This window comes from Haliotis rubra, unplaced genomic scaffold (assembly GCF_003918875.1).
Source record: "Haliotis rubra isolate DU_JTF1 unplaced genomic scaffold, ASM391887v1 Scf425, whole genome shotgun sequence".
NCBI lineage: Eukaryota > Metazoa > Mollusca > Gastropoda > Lepetellida > Haliotidae > Haliotis > Haliotis rubra.
In genome coordinates, this window is record NW_025767108.1 from 24,593 (window position 1) to 51,274 (window position 26,682).

The following is a 26,682-nucleotide window of genomic DNA, read 5'->3' on the forward strand; positions in this document are numbered from 1 at the left end:
ATCACTACGCCACGTTTTGACGCTGCGACACGGAACATCGCCATTGAAAGAATGCACGCTGGAGATTACCAATCTTCTATTGCCAGGCGTCTGAATGTTAGTCTGAGCACGATATCACGGCTTACAGCTCGTTACAACCAACCAGGTATGACAAATGACCGTCCCCTGTACAGGCAAACCTCGAGTCACCACTGCAGCCCAAGATCGGTACATCCAGGTACTTCTTTTTGCATGATCGTACTGCCACGGGTGAGAGCACAGCAGCCAGGGTGCACGTGCCTGGACTTCGGAGGATATCCGGTCAAACTGTACGGAACTGGTTGAGAAAAATTGGGCTGAGAGCCAGGAGACACGACGTCGGGACCGTAGTTACGACGTCACCATCGCGCTCAATGTCTCCGTTATCTAAAATTATCCACTATAGGTTGTATAGACATTTCCTTCTTCTAAACTGATGTAAAATTCATGCACTAAAGTCTGATTGTGGACGAGTTATACATGTTTGAAAATACAACATTTTAGAAACAGATTTCTGGCCTATGCGTTTCTTTTTGGGGAGAGTATAGTTTACTCTGCGAAAAACATAAACAACACACAAAAACGTGATTATAAACAATGCTCTCTCTCTCTCTCTCTCTCTCTCTCTCTCTCTCTCTCTCTCTCTCTCTCTCTCTCTCTCTCTCTCTCTCTCTCTCTCTCTCTCTCTCTCTCTCTCTCTCTCTCTCTCTCTCTCCCTTTACCTCAGTTTATATCTCACAGTTTTTAACAGACAGGCAATTTCAAGTCCGAATGGGTTCAACAGTGTCTTTAGAGAATATTTGTAAAGTATATTTTACCAGGGAGGCTATAAGATTATCCCTGATTTTACCAAATCCAATCCTGCATATGGCTGTGTTTTAATCCTCCCAAAAGGAACTCTACAATCATAGATCATTACTTATTCCACCACTTTGAATAAGAATAGAAACGGACACCCAACTAAGCATCGATAGTTATGTGATATCAAACCGACTACAGGTTAAACCGACTTGTGTGTCAGTTTCAGATTTCTGGTTATTATATGTCGTATTGTCCATTCCAGATATACATATGAATATTTGCTGAAATTTGAGGACCCTCCGTCCTGTGTCCCTTTTAAGATGAGAGAATCACGGTAAATCCTGTCCAGCTTGACTGTATTGAGTTTTCCTTCATACGGGATAACTATTTCAAAGCTTCATCCATGGAGGATCGTTTTAATAACTTTTGTATTCATTTAATTGTTGATTTGTAAAAAAAAATTGAATTGCTGGAAAATTATGATTTATATATTTTGTAGATAAACGTATGTTATTATACAACTGGTCATTGAAACTAGCAACTGGGATTGTTCGTTACTGTATCCTTAAAGAGGGGTGGGGGTGGGGGGTGTTATAAATTACTGTGAAGCATTGTGCTCCCGCGAGTGTACGTAAGTCCCAAAAGAATCAAAGTAGATTTAGGCCTTCCAGGATTTTATCGTAGGATATTTGTTGTTTTACGCGATGGCTAGATACAATTTCAAACAGTATCAGATGTTATTATTTCGGTGGGCGCGGTGGGCGCGGTGGGCGAACTGGCTAAAGCCCCAGGCTAGTGATCCAGCGAGCTTGAGGTGACGGGATCGAGCCCACCTGTGACCGGGTGTAAAAACCTTGGAGTCAACTTTGTGTGCAGACTCTTTCAGTGTTGTCACAACCCCTAGTGTACAGTACACAACCCTGTGCACTTAAAAGAACCCACGAATCCGTTGGTATATGACCAGATGGTGGCCACATGAATACGTGCAAACACCCAGTTGCGGGTACAGCAACGTGCAGTGAACTTGGACAAAGTACTGTGACTATGTGTCCCAGTCCACCCAGTTGTGAATGAGTTCCTCGTAAGGATGGGAATGCCACAATAACTCGGTGCGCCTAGTGGCTGCAAGAGTTGTATGCTCCCCAGGGAGTTGAGATTGACAATACGATGTGCCGTTGAGATTGACATCCAGTGAACGAGGGAAAAACAAAGCGCCTTTGAGCAGCTGAGCTGAGCTGGATATCGGCGCTATACAAATGTTAGTATGTATGTATGTATGATGTTTTATAAAACACTATGCATTATCGATGTGTAACTTGCTTTAGTCATGATTTGGCTGAAATGCTGTCGGTGCAACTATATATTTTAACCCACTCACAATAGACAATTTTTATATTGTGTTGTTACTAGTAGCTTTATTAATATACTAGTATTACTATTTTTATCCGTGCTTTCAAGTTGTTTTACAGCCCTTTGATTTTTTTGTCACACATAATGTAGTATTCTTTTATAACTTGTGACAGTCACGGTATGGTTGAAATACTGCCGATTTGACTGGAAATATTTAGTCACAATTATCTTGCACAGTAGATTTGTCCAAAGTTAGTGTTTAAGGATGTTTTCTTATTTACGACGGAATACACCCATACCCTGTCGTGAAAAATACATAAATTGCAAATGTACTATGGCAACTGTGGTTATTTAACATACTCGACCTCCTCTGTGGTGTAGTGGTTACAGCGTCTGCCCCGAGGGCGGAATGTCGCGGGTTCGAACCCTGGCCGCGTCAAACCAAAAGACGTTAACATATTATATACTCGGCATTAATAGGTACAACATTGATCGAAGTCAGTATAATGTGTCTGAGTAGGGTATTCATGGTGGGGCGGCATGGTATGTCAGTGAGCTAGCACTGTAAAACCAGCCTAAGTCTAGGCTAGTACAAGCAGCCACACATACACACGCATGCACGTCGTCATATGAGCGAAATGAGCGACGTCAAACCTCATTTCACCTCACCTATAAAACATACTCAACGAATAGTGATATGCTTTCCTCCCATGGTTTTGGTTGTGTACGGAATTTCTAGCTGAGATAAACGTTCACTTATCAACGTATTTAAGTCATTTCCTATTAATATGTTCTTTCAATACTTGAATTGTACCTTACATAATAGTTCAAGTTATTGTTTTGTAGAGAGTGCAAATAACCAGAATATTTAATTGGTGTAACAGATAAAAAAACAACAACTTCGCAGTTGGATGGGAGATTAAGGTTACATAACGAAGAGAGGTGGTTACCTGTGAAGGTGTCTGTGTGAGTGAGTGACGGTGAGTTTAGTTTTACGCCGCACTCAACAGCTGAGTAACATTTTGGGTAATTGGAAAATTATGTAAACATGTATGTGGTCAATATGCTGGGATAAAACAATTGACTCTCAAAGTTTGAGGCGTTGAAAAGAAGTGAGGTTTTCCCGCTTTTTGCGCATGGAATCGAAATACCTGCAGGCTGAAGGTGATATTGTGGAGACAACTAATTATGTATAGTTTAGCGCGAGAGGACTTCTGTTGAAAATCTTAAATTTGGTTTACGTGTGACTGAAGGCACAATTTAAGTATTTATGGCAGTGATGTCATATAGGTAGTCAATGTGCGAAATAGGCACTGGTCCGCTAGAACGTGGCTAGTAAAAATCCAGTCGGGCCAGTAAACCTCCACAGTCACTGGCCCGACTGGCTAGTGAATTTTCGTGGGGTCATTTTGAGAAGTAGTAACTTTCAGGCATAGCAGGGCATAGCTATCCCGGCTGGCAAGCAAAATTTTTGAAAGTATTTCACTATTTCTCCCACTGCAGGTAGTATTCTTAGGCTTATATCAAATGATGGCTATTGTTCAGATTCTGCATGAAAGTAATCAAGCGCAATGAACACGTGCTTAACTACAGCCTTCTCATATAGTTTTTTTCAATTTCTGTTTTCTCTGTATTTTCTGTCTCCACGAGAACAATTTGGAAATTAACATAAAACTTCTGATGGTTCATTATGGGGACTTCAATTCACGTGGAATATTGCAAGCCTATTAAAGTTAAGCTACCAACTCCTAGCTTAATCGTTTATGGTGAACTTGGGAGATACTCACTAGAAATTAGAAAACATAGACACATTCTATATTCAAGTAAAGTTCTACATTCACCACAAATGTCTATAATGGCATTAAGAAGAGATGCGAATAAAGGGGAAATGTTTATAGATGTCAACTCGTGCAATATGAGGAAGTGTGACGTTTCGAAATAATTCTTACAATGTCATCAGGTGAACGACATTATCTATGGGAGGCAGGTACCTATATGATGTACTTGAAATAAGATAACAACGAAAGCTGGAACCGTTACTAGCAAGCGAAGCCAGTAACAGTACAACAAACTATACTGTAGGCTCAAATGCCCGGCTTCAAATTTAGCATATGGGGAAATTTGAAACGGACTATAGATATGACAATAGCTCTTTGTTCAGTAGTTCATGTTTGGAGGTAAAAACTGTCTATTTATGAAGTCAGTAGTTGACTCGTGGCTGTTGTAGACAGACAGACGAAAGAGTGTATGGATATCACCAAAAACACCGCAGAAATCCCCTTTAGCTCGTGGGTGTTATCGTAACCCTTGGGGCTTGGAGGGGAAATGAATGGAGGACAAGGCGTCATTGCACGCACCTGTTGAGGAGAGTAATGTTAATACGAAGTTGGAGATGGTTCAAGACGTGTGATCAACTCTGGCTATATGCAGTGACAAGTCATCATGAAGAAGAGGTGCACCTTACTCTACATAGCTGATACGCTGTCAGTTGGCAGGTGAAGTATTAATCTATTTTGTCTGAACCAACACCTGTACAAGTCATTCACACTGGTAATGGCTCCCACACTCAACACTCGCAGCTCTGCTTGACCCAGGGAACCGTGTGGTCCATATATCGCCGGCAACACGGACATATTAAAGAAGACTGACAAAGTTGTTAGGTTCGATGTTAACATAAACATGCTTATTATTATATATTCCACACCCTTTCTTTGGAAAAGATGAAACTAAAATAAATTTATGTGTAGGTCCTCATGATTACATATTTTTAGATGGTAGATGTCCGGCACTTCATAATTGTTTATTATGCCTAATATATAAAGCGGTGTGCAGTGGAAATGTTAATGTTAATACTAGTTCGTTGCCTCAAAAACAGAATGTACTAGGTCCTAAAAACCCATTTTCAAGAAAAGTTGAAGTTGAGAACAACAATATTTTCAAAACTATTCAGTCAAATTCTTTGGAATCGTGCACATACATGTGTTCAAAAAGATTTGGAAATAGGGCTGGGACAGGTCCAAATGTTCTACTCGGGTATCCTACCACCTATTACCCTACCCAACCCTACCCTGATACCCATTATGTTAGCTCAGAGGCTAAAATTTCTAGTTTTTCAATATCTTATCCATGTAAAAACTAGAAATTTTGGCCTCTGAGCCGAAGAATATATTGCCATTTCTTACAAAATTGATGTCAGGAATTAATATATAACGGGTATCAGGGTAGGGTAGGGTAATCGGTGGTAGGCAGGGATGGAAATAACCAATTGCCCGACGTCCGAGTCCAGTGTTTTTTTCTGTCAGGCAAGCAAATTTGTATATCACGCTGTACCGGTGTCCAGTTGACTTTCCAATGTTAATAATGTTGTGTATTTAAAAAAGCCACAAGAAAACGGCTGGCATAGTGGAAAAATGATCAGGGCAAGTGAATTTACATGTGCCACTGTACTGGAGTACACTAGCAATTTTAAAGTTATTTCCATCCCTGGTAGGGTACCTGGGTAGAACTCTTGGACCCACCCCAGCCCTATTTCCAAGTCTTTTTGATATAACACATGTATGTGCACAATTCCAAAGAATTTGATTAAACAGTTTTGAAAATATTGTTGTTCTCAACTTCAACTTTTCTTGAAAATAGATTTTTCAAAACAGGTAACTGTATATTATGTCTAAATCTTCAAAGACAATACAACCTTTTAATCATGAAAGAATAACACATTACATTGTTTAATCTATTAGTCACATGATCATAACGGGTCCGGGTATTGAGAGGGTACCAGGGTCCATCTCATTACCCACCCATCCTGGGTATCCGGGTTACCCGTCCCAGCCCTATTTGAAAACTAACCAAAAGTATGTTAAAGCTCTTGAAATACATAGGAAATTAACGAAAAATGCTTGGAGATAGAACACTCGGCCAAATAGACTTGCAATTTTGTTCAGAACCAGAGTGTTCTATAAATCAGAAATGCACTTAAATCATTATTGTACGATTATTTTATGATTATTTCTCCTGTACCAGGTTGTATGTTTGTTGTTTTAACTTGTTTTAGGTTCATAGCATACAAATTACATTAAATAAGTCATACATGTGGGCAATGTTCCATTTGTAATTGTCTATAATGATGATAATAACTCCATACTGTTCCATCTCAAACTGGATTTGCTGACTGGTCCAATAACCACTTAGGATACTCTGGTACTAACCATTTAAGTTGTTTTATGGAGATAAAACAATGTAAAACCTGTGACTTTCTAGGCTATATATCATGTGTATGCATGTGTATGTGTTGAAAAGATACAATGAAATGTCACAAAACAATTAAATAGTTATTTCTGCATGCCCCAACTATGGGATCATTGTAGATTATTGCTCGGAGGGATTGTTGTACAAGCGTGAATGTTCCATAAACTACCCAGAAAATCTCCTCACTTAATCATTTTGTCTACAGTATGATGGCACTACTGGATAACTCTGCAGTGCAACATTCACCATCATATGAACAAGTTTTACAATGAAAGAAAACTTGTATGACAGGCAAAACCGACAGCTTGTTATAGTTTGGGGAAACAAAACTCAGAACATTTTGTCATCCAATAAATATAAATAAAAATATGTTAAACCCATAGTTGTTAAACCTTCCATCAAAGGATTAACCTATAATATGTTGATTGATCAATCACTGTTATCTTGCACAGTGGATTTGTCAAAAGTTGTATTCATCTATGTTTACTAAAGCAAATGGAATACACCCATGTATATGTGCCTTTGTAAAAAACAACATACTGTATTCAAGGGGTTAACTGGTAATATGTTCTTTTATTGTATGTTGTTGTTTACTTAATTAATTGTAAATACACCAATGGCTGTGACATCATATTTAGCAATATTATCCTCAGATGTAAGTTTTCTGATGCAGTGCATGGCTTAGGTGGAGTTATTTGGATCAAGATATTTGAAAAAATATTGTATCAGCTAATATTTTGGGAGTATTTCACAAAACTGTTGAGTCAAATGAGGGTGAGATTTCGCTATTTACAACTTGCACTAATGCATGTTAAAAATGGTTGGTGCAGGTTACCTGTATTTACAGGTTTCACCCTGTGCAGGTAACGATATATCCTCCAACATCTTAATGACTGGAAGTAATGTGTTTCTCTCTGCATGACCTGTTACAAGCAGAAACATTTCTGTAACTCACAAATCAGTTACGTAGCACATTCTTGTATGAGTTTGTTGTCATGGGAAAATGTGGGGAACTGGTGTTATGAGCACACAATGAAGTGATATTTAATGGCAGGTCAGGGGTCACTGTGTTATACGTCATCAATAATGGTTCCCAGACTTTTCAACTGATAAGTAGATCTAAGCCAGGCCAAACTTTCCAAAAACAAGTTATTTCTTGAATGGAATTTTTCTTGAATGGAAAGTATCACGTGTATGAAGAAGCAACCTTTGCTGAAAACGTTTTTCTCATCAGGTGCAAGCAATAAATCAAATAAGGAAGCACCTCACAGTCTCACACCTTCTGAAAATGTTAGCCCCCAGTATAGGCCTACCAAAGAAAACTTTGCCACTGTGCAGAAAAGCGCAGAAAAGCCCACATTAATCGTGGAAATAGCAACATAAACATAATACCTCGCTACTGGAACAGTAAAAACGGCAACTTTAAATCGCTAAAATTGCATAAAAAAACGAAGAGCCTGCAACTTCAATTTTGTGCATGCGCACATGGAAGAGGAAGTCTCGACCACATGTTGACATGTTGGCTTTTCTGCATTTATCTGCACAGTGGCAAAGTTTTCTTTGGTAGGCCTGCAGTACATCTAGTGGTGATAAGTGTAAATTTCCGAGTCCCATGCTGGGATTCGAACCACGGACCTTCTGATCCCAAGTCGGACGCCTTGTCCACATGACCAAAGAGGTTAGCCCCAACAGCAAGCTGACACGGTAAGGATGTCATCTGTGGGATGATTCCACACCCTGCTACACTTAGATGCATGGAGTCAGTCAAATAAATAATCATATAACTGAGATTTGATAAAGGTAATGCAAAATTGAAACAGAATCATTCATCATTTATCTGGTTCTGTTGAATGTACCTGATGCCGAGTACTTGTTATGAAAATTACTATACAAATATTTATGTTACTTTTCAGAACCAGAGACATTTTTTAAGGTGCAACCAAAATTTGTATGTTGCAGCCAAACTTATAACCAACGTTGCACCCAGTGCAGGTACTGAAAAAACAAGGAAATCACACCCTGCAAAAACGTGTTAAATGCAGGCCATGTTACTCCGTGATGTTTATATCTGACATGTCCTTAGTCCTACTATAAGTCACAGGCATTTCGACCAGTGATCTTTATATCTGACATATCCATAGTCCTACTATCAGTCACAGACATTTCGACCATTGATCTTTATGTCTGACATATCCATAGTCCTACTATAAGTCACAGACATTTCGACTAGTGATCTTTATATCTGACATATCCATAGTCCTGCTATAAGTCACAGACATTTCGACCATTGATCTTTATATCTGAAACGCCCTAAGTCCTACTATAAGTCACGGGCATTTCGACCATTGATCTTTATGTCTGACATGTCCATAGTCCTACTATAAGTCACAGTCATTTCGACCATTGATCTTTATGTCTGACATGTCCTTAGTCCTACTATAAGTCACAGGCATTTCGACCATTGATCTTTATGTCTGACATATCCATAGTCCTACTATAAGTCACAGGCATTTCGACCATTGATCTTTATGTCTGACATGTCCATAGTCCTACTATGAGTCACGGGCATTTCGACCATTGATCTTTATGTCTGACATATCCATAGTCCTACTATAAGTCACAGACATTTCGACCAGTGATCTTTATATCTGACATATCCATAGTCCTACTATCAGTCACAGACATTTCGACCATTGATCTTTATGTCTGACATATCCATAGTCCTACTATAAGTCACAGACATTTCGACTAGTGATCTTTATATCTGACATATCCATAGTCCTGCTATAAGTCACAGACATTTCGACCATTGATCCATATGTCTGACATGTCCATAGTCCTACTATAAGTCACAGGCATTTCGACCATTGATCTTTATATCTGATATGCCCTAAGTCCTACTATAAGTCACGGGCATTTCGACCATTGATCTTTATATCTGACATGTCCATAGTCCTACTATAAGTCACATTCATTTCGACCATTGATCTTTATGTCTGACATGTCCTTAGTCCTACTATAAGTCACAGACATTTCGACCAGTGATCTTTATGTCTGACATGTCCATAGTCCTACTATAAGTCACAGACATTTCGACCATTGATCTTTATGTCTGACATGCCCTTAGTCCTACTATAAGTCACAGACATTTGGACCATTGATCTTTATGTCTGACATCTCCTTAGTCCTACTATAAGTCACAGACATTTCGACCATTGATCTTTATATCTGACATGTCCATAGTCCTACTATAAGTCACAGACATTTCGACCAGTGATCTTTATGTCTGACATGTCCTTAGTCCTACTATAAGTCACAGACATTTCGACAATTGATCTTTATATCTGACATGTCCTTAGTCCTACTATAAGTCACAGGCATTTCGACCAGTGATCTTTATATCTGACATGTCCATAGTCCTACTATAAGTCACAGACATTTCGACCATTGATCTTTATATCTGACATGTCCATAGTCCTACTATAAGTCACAGGCATTTCGACCATTGATCCATATGTCTGACATGTCCATAGTCCTACTATAAGTCACAGGCATTTCAACCAGTGATCTTTATATCTGATATGCCCTAAGTCCTACTATAAGTCACAGACATTTCGACCATTGATCTTTATATCTGACATGTCCATAGTCCTACTATGAGTGACAGGCATTTCGACCATTGATCTTTATGTCTGACATATCCATAGTCCTACTATAAGTCACAGGCATTTCGACCATTGATCTTTATGTCTGACATGCCCTTAGTCCTACTATAAGTCACAGACATTTCGACCATTGATCTTAATATCTGACATGTCCATAGTCCTACTATAAGTCACAGACATTTCGACCATTGATCTTTATGTCTGACATGTCCTTAGTCCTACTATAAGTCACAGACATTTCGACAATTGATCTTTATATCTGACATGTCCATAGTCCTACTATAAGTCACAGACATTTCGACCAGTGATCTTTATGTCTTACATGTCCTTAGTCCTACATAAGTCACAGACATTTCAGTGACCATTGATCTTTATGTCTGACATGTCCTTAGTCCTACTATAAGTCACAGACATTTCGACCATTGATCTTTATATCTGACATGTCCATAGTCCTACTATAAGTCACAGACATTTCGACCATTGATCTTTATGTCTGACATGTCCTTAGTCCTACTATAAGTCACAGACATTTCGACAATTGATCTTTATATCTGACATGTCCATAGTCCTACTATAAGTCACAGACATTTCGACCAGTGATCTTTATGTCTTACATGTCCTTAGTCCTACTGTAAGTCACAGACATTTCGACCATTGATCTTTATGTCTGACATCTCCTTAGTCCTACTATAAGTCAGACATTTCGACCATTGATCTTTATATTTGACATGTCCATAGTCCTACTATAAGTCACAGGCATTTCGACCAGTGATCTTTATATCTGACATGTCCATAGTCCTACTATAAGTCACAGGCGTTTCGACCATTGATCTTTATGTCTGACATCTCCTTAGTCCTACTATAAGTCACAGACATTTCGACCATTGATCTTTATATCTGACATGTCCATAGTCCTACTATAAGTCACAGGCGTTTCGACCATTGATCTTTATGTCTGACATCTCCTTAGTCCTACTATAAGTCACAGACATTTCGACCATTGATCTTTATATCTGACATGTCCATAGTCCTACTATAAGTCACAGACATTTCGACCAGTGATCTTTATATCTGACATGTCCTTAGTCCTACTATAAGTCACAGACATTTCGACAATTGATCTTTATATCTGACATATCCATAGTCCTACTATAAGTCACAGACATTTCGACAAGTGATCTTTATGTCTTACATGTCCTTAGTCCTACTGTAAGTCACAGACATTTTGACCATTGATCTTTATGTCTGACATATCCATAGTCCTACTATAAGTCACAGACATTTCGACCAATTGCTTAGATGTGTATCCACCTCACAGTGACATCCCTGTGTTTAGGTTGACATGTCAGAGATTCTACATCCTCCCAGAGAAGGAACTGAATGATGTTTCGCCTGAGAATCTCGTAGTGAACCCACACAGATGTTTGCTTTCTTTTGTTCTTTATTATTGATTGTTATATGTAGTGACATTAATGCTGGCGTCTCTACCTCACTTGACAATCCATGTTGCTGAGTTGTGTGAAAAACTTGATAGATACAAATTGTAGGTGACTTCACCAAAAGAAAGTGGTTACAATCTTAATAGTTGCTACATGTCATATGCTAAAGTTGTTATGTTACTACAAGTCACAGCCTGAGAATGCACCTTTAACAAATATAGTTTATGTGTTGACATAGTTGGACATTATGTGCTCCAAATATAGTTTATGTGTTCACATAGTTGGACATTATGTGCTCCAAATATAGTTTATGTGTTGATATAGTTGGACATTATGTGCTCCAAATTGCCCCTGGGGAGGAATAAAGAGGTACTTTTTTTTTTTTTTGCCTGGAAATGTTAAAATTTTCAAGGTTTGATATTGTTGACTGAGCTCTAAAACTTTAACAGTGATAGTTATTATGAAAATGTAACATATATTTACCGAAATAATGCTTATCATGATGTGAAACTTTTTTTTCTGAGAGAAACACATTAACCCATTCAACACCGCAGGCCGAATAATCGGCCACAACATTATGAGTCCCCAGACACCGGAGGCCGATTAATCGGCCAGGCAGTAGTCACGTCAAAATCAGACATAATTTTAGGAACCTACCTGACTTATGATTCATATATTAAATCTATCACATTTCACAATGTCTGAAAACACTTATTAAATTTCAATTTAGGCCTAAAAAAAAAAAGCTTGTGGTTCCGATTTCCCGACCGACCCTAAATATTCCCGCCAAGCCTAACAATTTTACTCACCACATAATAAATTAAATTTATTTTCTGACACATGAGTAATGTAAAAATATTTTGCAAAAAAAACCCAAAAAAACCTACCTACCTACCCTAGTTCTGAAATGTAGGAAATCGGAACCATGACATTTATTTTTTGCCTTATCATATATTATCAGCAGAATTAAAATTATAAACTATTTTTCGCAATGTTATTGAAAACAACGATTCTCGGACACATGCTTCGGCAGCGCGGGTCCACAATAACGTTGTCAAAGAGCAAAGTAACGATGTTTCGAGGAATTCATTAAATAAATTGAATAAACTAATGAATAAAATCAACAACAACATTCATAAAAGTTGTCAAACGTACATATAAAATTACTATTTCCATCTTTTTGTGCGATCATGTAATGTAAGTCAAGTCACTGACAACTGACATCTCGGCTCTCGCCGCCTCAATCTTCACGCTCGGACACGATGTTTAATGCGAAAATATATGCATGAAGCATTTTTGTCACAGGTCATAACCTAGCACGGTACGTCCAATAAGTCCCATAATTTACGTATAGGTAGCGATTTCTTGCTTAATATGTTCAAAATAGCATTATTTTACGCAAAACTTTCGTCTAAATCTAAAAGCTTTCGTTTACGAGGACGGTATCCATTGCCGTAATATGATTGGCTGCCTCATGTCACGTGTCTGATTTTGACCAATCACGACCCTTATAGCAGACTGTAGCGAAAAAGCGTCATTAGAAACCAATTTTTATCCAATAAAATCGCTTCTTACAACTGTGAAAATACTCTCAGCAAGGGTTCAGTGATGTTGTTGATGTTCAGAGCTTTCGAACGATACCCGCCATCAAACGATTCGCCTCCCATGTAATTCATCAAAGCTTCGAAAACGGAGGTATTTTCCGTTGTTATGTCATGGTACCGAGCGGAAAGCCACAGATATCGGGAAATAGGCGACCATACATATTATTTAAGAAATCTTTTTATAATAATTTTCTGATTACGTAAAAATGAAAATATAAAAGAAAAAGGCACGGACATGTTATGACATGTCACAAATGGAAAAAAATCGCCATAGTTTTTGCTTCTTTCATGGTTTATCTGGAGGTTATAAATGTAAGCTTGCATTTTCATTCAAAAATAATTTCATTTAAGTTGCAGTTGTATTATTTGAATAATATTATAAAAATAAACTTCATATTTATCAACAGTAGGATTAGATCTTTTAAATGGTGTATGGGATGTAGTAGCAATAACGTTTTACAAGCTTATAATTTCTTTCATAAACATAGGCTTCATCTATGACCTCAGAGTCTCTGGGAACTCGGTGTCATGGCAGTAAATGCCTCTGGTTGACTGGTGTTGAAAGAGTTAATAAGGATTTAAAGTTGTCTGTTATTGAATATCACATATGTTCACTGTGAGTTTTGTAATAAAATTATACATTACTCTGTTTGAAATCAAGGCCACTTGTTCACGCCGAAGGCCCGGGTTCGATTCCCCACATGGGTACAATGTGTGAAGCCCATTTTCTGGTGTCCCCTGCTGTGATATTGCTGGAATATTGCTAAAAGCGGCGTAAAACCCAACTCACTCACTCAAGTCCACTTGTGATGATTGACATGCATGTAACTATCATTATGTCATTGAAAGTTGGTACATGTCATCCTTTGAGTATATAAGGTAAAGGGCATTCTTATTAATAGTAAAATATGTTTGCCTTATTGCCTTTTACTGCCGTCTTCACATATATAGGCATTACATACTCTGCAAAAACCGAAACACAAAAGTGGTTTTAAGATGTTTACTTTATGTATTCTATGAATAATGGATGTGAACCAAGTCTTGGGAAATGGCGGCCCACATGTTACAACCTCACTGCCAAACCTGTCCACTTGCTGTGTTCCGTCTGTACGGAGAAGCAAAACCATGACTAAACCAAACCTGTCCACTTGCTGTGTTCCATCTGTACGGAGAAGCAAAACCATGACTAAACCACACCTGTCCACTTGCTTTATTCCATCTGTACGGAGAAACAAAACCATGACTAAACCAAACCTGTCCACTTGCTGTGTTCCATCTGTACGGAGAAGCAAAACCATGACTAAACCAAACCTGTCCACTTGCTGTGTTCCATCTGTACAGAGAAGCAAAACCATGTCTAAACCACACCTGTCCACTTGCTTTATTCCATCTGTACAGAGAAGCAAAACCATGACTAAACCAAACCTGTCCACTTGCTGTGTTCCATCTGTACGGAGAAGCAAAACCATGTGAACGAGGGAAAAACAAAGCGCCTTTGAGCAGCTGAGGTGAGCTGGATATCGGCGCTATACAAATGTTAGTATGTATGTATGTATGTATGTATGTATGACTAAACCACACCTGTCCACTTGCTGTATTCCGTCTGTACGCAGAAGCAAAAACCATGACTAAACCAAACCTGTCTCCATCACTGTTCTGGCCATCGTCTATGTCCTAGAAACAAATGACATGCAGCTGATGATGCTAACCAATCAGAATGATGCCTCGAACTGATCGTCTTGGACGAACACCTGCGACACATAGACGATTCCTCAGTGTCTGAGCTGTATTCCTGGCTCTGCTGTAGCTGTAGAGGAAGCTGTGGTGAGTCCATCACGCCAGTGACCAACTCGTGTCATCAACAGATTGTGTTTTGGCTGACGTTAACAGTCTACACCACACTCTGTTGTTTCTATCAAGGAAGTCCAAAGTGAACATAACATTTCCCCAAAGATGGTCAATGGTCCAGTGCTGTCACTCTTTCACCAACAACATCTTGCAGTAATGTCAGTCATATGATAAGATGTGTACGTCCGGCAAGCAGCTTCCCATTACAACTTGTCTGTCCACCCACTCTAACCCCTGCAGCTCTGTCAAGCTCATATCCAACTTGAGATGCACTTTGACCATTGTTTCAGAAAACAGTCGTTCTGTTTGCAGTTGCACCTGTTGTCACCCTTGGTCAACCAGATCGATATCTGTCATCAACGTTATTCATCTCTCAATATTGTGATTGTAATATGCTGATCACTGGCTGAAACAGCTCGTGACACAATGCTCTGTCTTGTTCCAAGTTCCATTTGCAGTTCTTGCAGTCTGGTTTTTATCACTGAAAAGTACAGCAATACACTGACATGTTTCAGTGTAAATTTCATAATTCTAAATCCATATACATTCATAAACTTGTTCCCAAATAATATCACACCAAAATGGAACATCGCTATTATTGTAATAGTATGTCAGCAGGATTAGTATGACAGCTGGTTATTGACAGTGAACTTCTGTTACAAGTTTAAACATTGTTTTGATGACAGATGAGGCTCTGTGAAAGTGGTAGTCTTCTTCGATGTTAACAGTGATAACTATTGTTCAATAACTGGATGAAGTGTGACTTAATATGACACATTTTTGAAAAGGTGATGCATATGTTGCAGGTGAGCTGTGGGAGTGTGTTCAGCCCCTGTGAGGACACGGTGCAACTCATTACTGTCACGAGAACATTGCCTCGTGGCAGCAAGTGTGCAGTTTCTGTTGGCACTACACATGGGCATGGTGAGTGTGGAAACCTGCTTTTTTAGAGCACCTATCATGAAGGTTTATGTTGTCATAAGTGACCTGATTGTCCATAAACATTATATATTTATGACTTCCCTAAAGTGTATCATCAATTTAGCTGAAATTCTTTGTGAGTTTGTCAAGGGCATCAAATGTGGCTATCAGACAGACATGTTTGAAGAGCCTGAAACATGATAGTGACATTGTTGTACCAGGCTTGTTGAAGGTGTCTTGACTGCACATCAAACATTGAATACTGGTGGCCAGGTTAAAAAGTATGCTAATGGCAAAAGTAACTGTTTCATATTGAGTATCTTAATAAATCAATTTATACTACAGCAAATAGATAATTCAACAGATATTCTTAAGCCAACTTTCTTATACAATTTGACCATCTACAAGCAGAGCCAGCTGGCGCTGCTATAGAAGTTTTCGCAGTGATACTTGATGGCGCCATGATGATTCATCCAGGATTCTCTGTAACATTACATGATTACATCCAAAATATATTTCTGCTATACATTTTCCATGACTGTGCACACCTGGAGAGACTGCCCATTGTTTGGGACAGGTACAAATCAGACATTGAAGGAGTAACCAGAGAAAAACACATATCAAAGGTCTAAGGAGAAGACTCAGACCATCATTGCATGTGCCATATAACTGGGAATGCTTCGGATAATACTGAGAACAAAAATTAAGCATTTTGCATTGCAAGCTGAACAGGTTACTTCAGTAGAATTGGATTAAAAACAAACTTCCATCATCCTTGAGACCTGTTCTGTAACAGCCGCCAGAGGAATGCTCACATGATGAAGCTCACACCTGTCATATGTTGCACCTTTCTTCTGTTTCTCATGGTGGTCACAAGAGGGTGATAATTAGGACTGTTGACAGTTAAAAGCTGTTTCCAGACAAATTCTTGCCTGAGGTAACTCGAACCCATCTCTTAGTCACACTACAAAAGTTAAGCCTACATCGTTTAATAAGTTGGCTTAATCTATTTTCTGTAAGTAAACCTGTCACCAGCTATTTTAGAACAACATGAAGCTAATACTTCAATATAGGCTCATTAAGACTAAACACCCTACTAGCACACACACAAACAAACGTGTCTATTGTAAGGTCAAAATCTCCTTCCAAGCAACCAGAAAATGTGTCAACAAGATTAGTGCCAGTTCAATTAGCAGGATTAAGTACGCCCCTCCTGTAAATAAATTTGTAATTGGTCACTTGCCAATCTGTCTCTTGCTATCTTGTGCACTGCCCCAGTAGAGAGACAGCCCCATCGCTTAACAGCAATTCTTCGCACCTTATACATCACAGGGAAAAAGTAATCAATACCTGTGTAGGTAAATGCACCTGCAATTGCACAGATCCAACAGGATGGTAGATCTGCCATTGGGTAATTTAAGGTTTCACACATGCCTTTTGACACTGAAATCAACTGATGATAGCATGCTTGGACAATCTTTGTAGATTTGCTGGCCAATTGTGTGACACACACCATCATGTGTTCCAGACAGCCATGCATAGTTTTGAGATTCTGATCTTCCATTACTAAGTGCAAAACTGGGTGATCTTTCAGTAACAGTATCTGATACTTGGCTTCCATTTGGATATGCGCTACACTAATATGCTTTTCAAAAACAGGAGGTACAGGTAGTGGCTTACTTTTCACAGGAACCTCCTGTCCTGATTCATAGCTAACAGGTTCATCTGAGAAAGTATCCCAGTGTACTCCTGGCATGCAGTGTACATAGTTTTACTCCACTTGCAGTGTTTATTTGTGATTGGAGTCCAGTGACTAGAACTGCTCTGAGAAACCACACAGTCTGTATCACAAGTCCCTGCCATGAAGACAATTCTGCTGGTTTAGGACACCAGATATTTGTGTGTTTGGGGTTTGCCTTACAGGTAGAGGATAAGATACACCAGTAGGGGTATGCTTATCAGATGCATGCTTTTAATTTCAGGATCATTATCAAAATTTGTGCTATGAGCAAGAAGTGTTAACATTATACTCTTGGACCACTAAACCATATGTGATCTTCTTGAGACTGGTAACAAGCAGAAGACCGCATGTAAAGTGGTCACCTGGATTGTCCACATCTGGAACATGATGCAGCTGCTCACTGATACTGGCATCAAGAATCTCTGATGGACATGAAAAGTATGGAGTGCTTAGATTGACTGTTGAGGGTATTCGATTGTGTTTAAATCTGCCCAGAATAAAGCTCTGTCAGTCTTCACATTGAACTCTGTTGAGTGCAGTCACACCTCTAGCACTGCTCCCTGAAGTTCTAGCTTCCGAATTGTCAGATTGGAGACTCATAAGTTTGTGCAGTCAGAAATGAATATGTGAAAAAGTGGAAAATGGGTGAAACAAATTCAACCATGTGGGAGTGTGGCAGTGAAACTCACCAACATGAACTGAATGTCCAACATAAATAGTTGGGCTATTAAAACGATGGTTTTCCATTTGTCCGTCATCTCATTTGTACAGCTAGTGAAAAGTGAAAACAACTGACAGAAGCTCAATGCAACAACATCATCGGTAATAGGTGGTTTTTTTTACGTATTGCCAAGAACCATTATCAGATGTAGGGGATTGTATGCTCAAAACTGTATACAGGAAACGAACAGGTTTGTTGGCAGGAGTGTAATGATGTGGGCCGTCCTCTTCCATACCAACAGAACAGACTTGGTACTTACACATCCAGGGCAATTTAATCGCACCAAGTTACACAGATGAGGTTTTATGGCCAAAGGTCCATCCCATTATGCAACAAGCAGATGTAATTTTTCAACACAACAACTTCAAACTGCAAGAATGACAATGAGGAACCCCAACATCCAAGTGTTGCCATGGCTCTCAATGTCTCCAGATCTAAACCCCAAAGAACATTTTTTGGAAGCTCGTGATCAATGTCTGCAATCACTATCACATCAGCAACCATGACAGCCTCCCAATAGTTGACAACATTCCCCAGGCCACAAATTGTTTTGTGATTGGTTCCATAGGGCAACAATGCCAGGCTCTTCTGGACTCCATGGGGGTTATACAATATAGTAAGAACAGATGACCTTCACCTTGACATTCAATTGTTTCGTGTGTGCCATGATGAACCTTGGTCAGTGCCAAATTTAAACAATATATTATGAGTTCAAAATATAAAGCTGGCTCAGGAAACAAAACAAAACTATTCATTGGTTGACTTGATTGGACATGACATTTGAATATGTTTTGTTTGACATTTCTTGCCCCCGATTGCACAAAAGTTTGATTACATGCAAAAATGGAGATATTTGTGATATTATCCAACTGCTATTACCCATACTGTATTATGGAGCTCTAAATCTACATTTTGATTGATGATGCTATATGGAACATTTGTATCCTTTTGTTTCAGATGTTAAAGGCCCACAGTTGGGCAAACCTGAATGTATCGGGCAATCCACCATCTGCCCCCAAAGATACAACACTACAGTTTAACAGTAATACAGTGTCCAAACTGAGACAGCACAAGAGTCATGTGAGTATCCATAGAAACGTGAAGAGCTGACAAAAATAGTTATGCTGTGATGTAACTCAACCATTCCTTTAAAAAGAAGCATAGTGATTTCTTATAAAGGTTTTAAATTTTAAAATGTTAATAGTTTTTATGTGATGTGTGTGTTATGTAGATCATAGAGAATCTGACTTTCCCATGCAGTCATTTATGGATTTTGTGAGGATATGTAGGACTTGATATTGATCTATTGCAGTTGAAGGAGAAGGAAGATGATGAGTGTTGCACATTAGCTACCTCTGACATTGTCACCAACAACCTCCATATGCCACTAGAACAGAACAGTACCTGGCAGGACCGCCAAACGTCACATATGTTCATACCTATACCCAGGACCAGGACCTTGAGAAACAATAGTAAATCTCACAGAGAAGTCAACAAAACTTCCTCCCATAGGATGGGAAACGACACAGTTTCAGGGTATGATGGCCCCCGATCATCAAGATATAATAGTTGTACAGACATAACAACCCTACCTATGGTAGCAGAGTTAGATAATGATGAAGGAAGGATTACAAGTGACCAGTTGTACACCACCGTCAAAACACATAGTGATGAGGTGAGTACCTCCACTCCTGACACCCATGTATTCCGAGCTCACAGTCTGGGAGATTTAACAACTGGACTCACATTATCCTTAGTTGGGCAGAGACAAGCTGACAGCATGTTAAATCTGTCTGAAAACAATAACATGACCACACAAAATACCAAAATGTCTTTGGGCTTACTCAAGGAATCCAGGTTGAAACAGACACGAGAAATTAACGGAAATATTCCTGAAGAAACAACACAGAAAGTGACAGAAGTTACACGTGAAAGTGGCCACTTATCACAACAGACTCGCTGCCTTCCCCAGGGCCGAGTGTCACCAAACGTTGCAGGGAGGGAAGTATCGCCACTCAAGGGAAGACGATGTCTACCCCATGTGCCTGTCACTGAAGGGTCTGAGAGAATTAAACGTTTTACAGAGCTAATGAAGGCAAGAATGGCGTTGAATAGTAGAGCCAGTCAGGGTACGATTTCAGTCAGTTCAATGCCAGTTACTCCACACCAGCCTGATGCTCAACACAATCTGGCAAGTGTATCCACTCCATCAGATAATGAAGTGTCCAATTTCTTTAGTCCTGATAAAAGTGCAGGTCACAGGACGCCTAGAAAAAGCACTCAAGACAGAGCACCACAATATCTGCATACAGAAAATAAAGGGCCGGAAGCTATGTACAGACAATCAAAAGGTAGAGCTCCAGTGAATTCCCACCAACACATAGGGGTGGGACTTGGGCACTCGCTGTCACTGAACTGTACACCCAAACTACCAGAAGACAGTGCAGATTTAGGGCACCCAGTTCTTCATTCCCATCCCCATTGCAGTACCTCAGACTCTGGATATGTCACAAACAATGACTTTGACACTGACATTTCCAACACAATGGTTTCTCATTTATACAATGAGAGAAGGACTAGTGAGGGTCTGAAGCTGTCCCAAAAAGAGTACATGAGCAAATGTTCAGACAGTTTATATTCATCCTATTACGATCATGTTAGAAATATTACTGGTGATCCTCATTTCCGTGATACAGCCAGTCATGGGCGTGCAGCTAGGAGAGAGGTGGCACTGTACACTAATAGCAACAACACTGTACTGAAAGGAATAGCACAGTCGGATGAAACATTCCTCACAACCGTCAATGGATTTCGGCCCGTGAGAGAGGATGACAGTGTTCAGTATTATCACCATGATGTTCACGATGCTGGTTATCTGAGTCATCATACTTTAAGTGGCAAAAAGATTGCACATTATGCTTCTCAGCCAAATTTGAATTTGGCTCTTTCTAAAAGCGGTGAAGAAAATTTTGTGAGAAAGAAATCAAGTCATCAAAGAGTCCTTCATAAGAGTACACCTGTAATTGTTAAAAACAACAAAGTTGAAAATCCTCATAGATCCAAAAGTAGCTCTGCTGGAAGACGCTGGTGTGATGGTAATATGGACCCAGACAAAGGTCTTGGAGGTGGTGCTGGAAGACGCTGGTGTGATGGTAATATGGACCCAGACAAAGGTCTTGGTGGTGGTGCTGGAAGACGCTGGTGTGATGGTAATATGGACCCAGACAAAGGTCTTGGTGGTGGTGCTGGAAGACGCTGGTGTGATGGTAATATGGACCCAGACAAAGGTCTTGGTGGTGTCCAGTCTCCCACAGCGTCTGCTTCATCATCCCATCCACCATCCTGGAGTCCTGGGCAGCAGAGTGATGCATACCTTCAACATCAGGCACAAGCACAGAACTCGGATAATTCACTGCGTTGTGCAACTCTTCCTGGAAACTGGAGATTTAATGGAAAGGGAGACAATGGCTACAAAATACCTGTTACCAAATTTCCAACACTGTATCAGATGGCTCAAGTGTATAATTTTCATGGAACAAAGATTGTGCTTCCGAGAGGACTCCCTTTGGATAAGTCTCTTCAGCTAATAGATCATGTAGTTGAACTACCTTCATTGAGAGAAACATTGAAAGATCCTGTGATTTCTTCCATGCCCAAAGGCAATTATCCTTGCCTTGGTGGACCAGGTAGTGCCTTTCAGCCTGTCAAGTCTAAAGGTGTCACGCCATTCACTGTAGTTGCAGTGGGTGGTATCCATGACAACATGCTGGAAGCTGCAAGTGATTTAAAGTCAGGTGATATCATAATTGAGGTAAGTATTTTCAAGACATGTTAAAAGAATTAATTTCTATGATAAATCAATGGAAGTGAAAATTCTGATGACAATATGTACTGGAGTGTTGCAGATATTGACCCACCTGATTCATTCATTTAAAGTGTTTAGGTTAGCTCTCTTTTAGTATATGTCTGTATATATTGCTCAATTCCTTTGCTTTGTTTGACTGTGCCTTCCTGTTTGTTTTTCTGCAGTTTGTGAATATTCCGTTTGTGTCAGCCGCATTGAATCAATGCCAAATTAATCTCAAAAACACTGTAATGGACGCTTCAGCTGGCGTCCAAAGAAACAGTACAAGTAAAGGTAGCCACGGGGAGTGTATGGGGAAGTCTGAAGACCGTCAGTATTGCCCAGGAGGCAATCCTAGTATTATTGATGAAACTGTTTTCATCTCGATAATCCTTAATATTTTTTCCTATCAACAATATTTCTTATTATTGATCTTTTTAGCCAGCCCTAATACAAATACTAATGATTGATTTCTCCTTCTGTAAGAGTCTTTAGATATCTTTATTAAATGATGAGAACCAATGTTCTACCTACAAAATATAAGGGAAATGATGAATCATAGTGAAGGTGAAATGATGATAAATGTCTGTAAAATTACATATTTTTCCTTATCCTGACTCATGCTCTTTTGCTTGTCTTCTTCTTCTTGCGAACATAGTGGAACACTTGTATCTCCCTAATTGAAGCTCCCTTCAATGTAAAATCACTAATTAGTACTCACCACGAGTTGCCTCCCTCTTCCTTTGCGCGGGAAAGGAGGCGCCACCCTCTGGCCTCATGCTTCACTCTCTCCTTCTTCGCCCAGTGTATGTGAGAGCGCCTGTGTCTCCCTACACACTATATCCTTTGATTATTCTTAGTTAATTACCTCTTATAGTCTTCTATAGAGGTGTAGCTAGTATCCTTCAACAATTATGTATTGATAATTAATCGTATATCTGCTGTTTATTCACGGGACGCCGTGATTGTTCAGCAAGTTTATTTTGATGAAAATCTGTACTATTTGTAGATTATGTTTTTCTGCTGCTGATCCGCATTTAATATGCCCTAGCTGTACTACGCCATGTGCGTTTTCTTCACGTTGCAGCTATTGTATTAATCTGTCAAATTCTGCATTTAATAAATATTATCTTTACGTCTTGAGACGTGCAGCAGATAGGTCACGCAAACAAGGTTTAGCCATGGCCGATACATCGGAACCCCTAGCCAGTCAACTGCTGTCGGACGGCCCCCTCCCGTCTGGTGTTCCGCTAGAGTTACCCTCGGAGGAGAGGCGTGGGACGCAGTCCGCCGTCTCCATGAAGCGTCCTGCATCCCCAGACATCCCGTCGTCGCAGCCAAAGACTAAGAGGGTTTCGACATCATCTCAACGCAGACTTCGTACCCCCAGGGCAGCGTCTACCTCCAAGGGGAAATCGACGAAGTCTTCTAGAACCTTCTCAGCCGAGATTGTTCCCGCCGCAGAACTGGGCCTGTATGATGATCAGCCGATCATCATACCCGATCTACGCCACAAGAAACGACCGGTGTCGGCAACAGTGACGTCAGCGCAGATCGCCATGCAGCCTGATGTACCAACGCTGATGTCGGACGATCTTCCTGAGGGCCCCGTCGTTACCAACGCAGAGAGGGCACCGACTACATCTTCACAGACCGTCCCAGACGACCTGATGCGGCAGATCATGAAGATGATGGAGGACCGATACAGACTGGAGAGACAACCAGCCCAGAGCCTGAGCCTTCGCGAAGGCTCCAACCTAGACGACACCCCAGAGGGACCCCCTGTCAACGTAGAGGCCACTACAATGCCACCTCCGCGAAGGAAGTCACAGACCACCTCGGCGAAGGACCCAGATGTACAGCCTTCCCGAAGGCCTTCGCGTCATCTACCTCGGACCTTGATGATCAACACGCACGAGGACGCTCGAAAAGAAAGATCATCTCATCCCCGGACTCTGACTCGGACCCTCAGTCTTCGCGAAAGCCTTCGCGAAGGTCAAGTCGTCGCTCCCCAGGACCGGACTCAGTTGAAGCTTTGCGAAGGTCTTCGCGAAGGGCACCAGCTACAGGCTCCAAGTCATCTTCGTCTAGAAGGTCATCGAGGGATTCTCCAAGAGCTTCGCAAAGCTATCAACGTTCACCACGTAGATCGCCGCGAAGGTCACCATTTAGACACAGCTCGTCAGCTCGTTCACCAAGACGATCTCCTCGCCGATCTCCTCGTCGTCCACCTCGCCGATCGCCTTGCAGGTCACCACACCGTTCGCCGCACAAGCCTTCACGAAAGTCCCCAGTCAGGTCTCCGGTGTCGTCGTCCTGCACAGAGGTAGAAGCATACAGGTCACCATCGGAAGAGCATCAACCTCTTATAAGCGATCCCGTTATAGAAAATGATGGAGGCATCATATTCTCCGACGCTGAGATACGCTATTGGATGGTTAACAACCTGGACCTATCTTCACCTTCCAAGAACGGTAATCCGGCCCACACTTACGTTATGAGGGAGGACGATGCAGACAACATCACCCTACCTCCGATCGACCCGATTGCTACGGTCCCACAGAATCTGGACACAGCCTTCCATAAAGCCGCTAAAGTCCAAGCGCCACACTTACCACAGTTCAACGCAAAGAAGTTTTCAACTCATAATATGGACCCCTTTTTCAAGGCACAAGAGATAGATGACAACTACAAGGTGATCAACGATGTCAAGAATAAGAACTATAAGATTGACGACCGCAAGCTGGTTCAGATTGAAACCATGACAAGGCGAATGTTCTTCGGCCTTAATAGATCTAGAACGATCGATGAGACTCTTATATCCAGATTTCGAGATTTGACATCTGAGGATGACAGAATGATCTACTCGGTCCTACTTATGCAAAAGACCAGCAGTTTCTAACGGATCATCTCACATCAGTCTCTGCAGCGCTAACTCTGGCTCGTCGTCAAGGCCTCCTCGCTTCCTGCAGCTGGGGTGAGCAGTTTACAGCTCCACTCTACACAGCCCCGTGGTTTACGCCATCCATCTTCCACGGAGGAATAGATAAAGTCTCTAAGGAAGTCACCAAGGATTCTAGAGAAGTCCTTATGATAAAGTCGATGGACACGCTAGCCAGCGTCATCAGGCAGACTTCACAGAGATATTCAGGGAAATCTAAATTCACTGGATTACAGAAAGCACGGGATAGGAAGATGGCCAGCTCCAGGGGAAAAGATTCCTTTCGTTGCCCATATGGCAACTACAGAGGAGGATGAGGAAGAGGCAGGGCACCCAGAGGTTCCTGCAACTATAAACGATGAAAGACAGGTTCGGAACGACTGGAGTCTTCCACCCCCAGCCTACATGGCCAGTATAGATCTGCAGGATGCTTATCTACACATCCCGATACATCCCGAATCCAGGAAATACCTACAGTTTACACTAGACGGGCTGCATTATCAATGGAAAGTACTCCCATTTGGAATATCATCGGCCCCCTGGTTATTCACAAGAGTAACGAAACCTATCGTCACCTACCTACATCGTCTAGGGCTACGCAGTGCGTTCTACCTCGACGACGGGATACAAGTAGATTAAGATCCACAGCATCTCAAACTACAGTTAAACTTCATCATCAAGCTACTAACACAGCTAGGATGGTTAGTAAATCTACTCAAGTCGGACCTAGTACCAACGCAAGACCTGCAATTTCTAGCCATTCGATTTATCACGACACTGAACCGTATCGTCGTACCAGAAGACCGATGGCTCAAGATCCAACAGACCATCCCACAAGCCTTACTCTCTCCGCTACCACTACGACAATGGCAGAGTCTGTTGGGTCTCCTCACGTCAGCCCAAGACATGACAGTCAGAGACAGACTACAGTTACGTCCGTTACAGGTCTTCATCAATGCTCATCTTGACGACCTACAGCCATTCAGTCTACCGAAACACATCAGACCTCATCTACTATGGTGGACCAGGAGGTCGAATGTCTGCGAAGGCATTTATTTAACAGAGCCGGAATTCAAAACCCATCTCTATGTAGACGCGTCGCTCCAAGGTTGGGGAGCTCATCTTGCCAACCGGACGGCATCAGGGTTATGGAATCAGCAAGAAAGCAAGCTCCACATAAACATGCTAGAGATGAAAGCTGTAATCAACGCCATACTACATTGGAGCACCATTCTACAGAAGGCGCATCTGATGATTCACACTGACAACTCAACAGTGGCGTTTTATGTAAACAAACAAGGCTCAACGAGATCACTGAACTTATTGACTTTATGCTTTCAACTGTTCGATCTAATCGACGATCTCAACTTACATGTCAGAGCATGTCACATTCCCGGAGCCAATAATGTACTAGCAGACGCACTCTCTCGGCCACACCTACCGTCACCGACAGAATGGATGCTCCATACAGAAATCTTTGCACAGATTATCAAGAAAATAGGAGCTCCGCTAGTAGATCTATTCGCCACTCGCTTCAACAATCA

At 40.8% G+C, this 26,682-nt stretch overlaps 1 protein-coding gene across 1 annotated transcript in view; it reads left to right on the plus strand.

The window, feature by feature from the left end:
• The first annotated feature begins 4,297 nt into the window (after nt 1-4,297).
• Nucleotides 4,298-26,682, plus strand: part of LOC124288804 — a 32,263-nt gene continuing 9,878 nt past the window's right edge. The window contains exons 1-5 of the mRNA XM_046725336.1: nt 4,298-4,664; nt 15,777-15,894; nt 19,311-19,433; nt 19,666-21,469; nt 21,641-22,164. Of these exons, the coding sequence (XP_046581292.1) occupies nt 15,886-15,894; nt 19,311-19,433; nt 19,666-21,469; nt 21,641-22,164 (2,460 nt within the window). The 5' untranslated portion in view covers nt 4,298-4,664; nt 15,777-15,885. The remainder of the gene's footprint in view (nt 4,665-15,776; nt 15,895-19,310; nt 19,434-19,665; nt 21,470-21,640; nt 22,165-26,682) is intronic.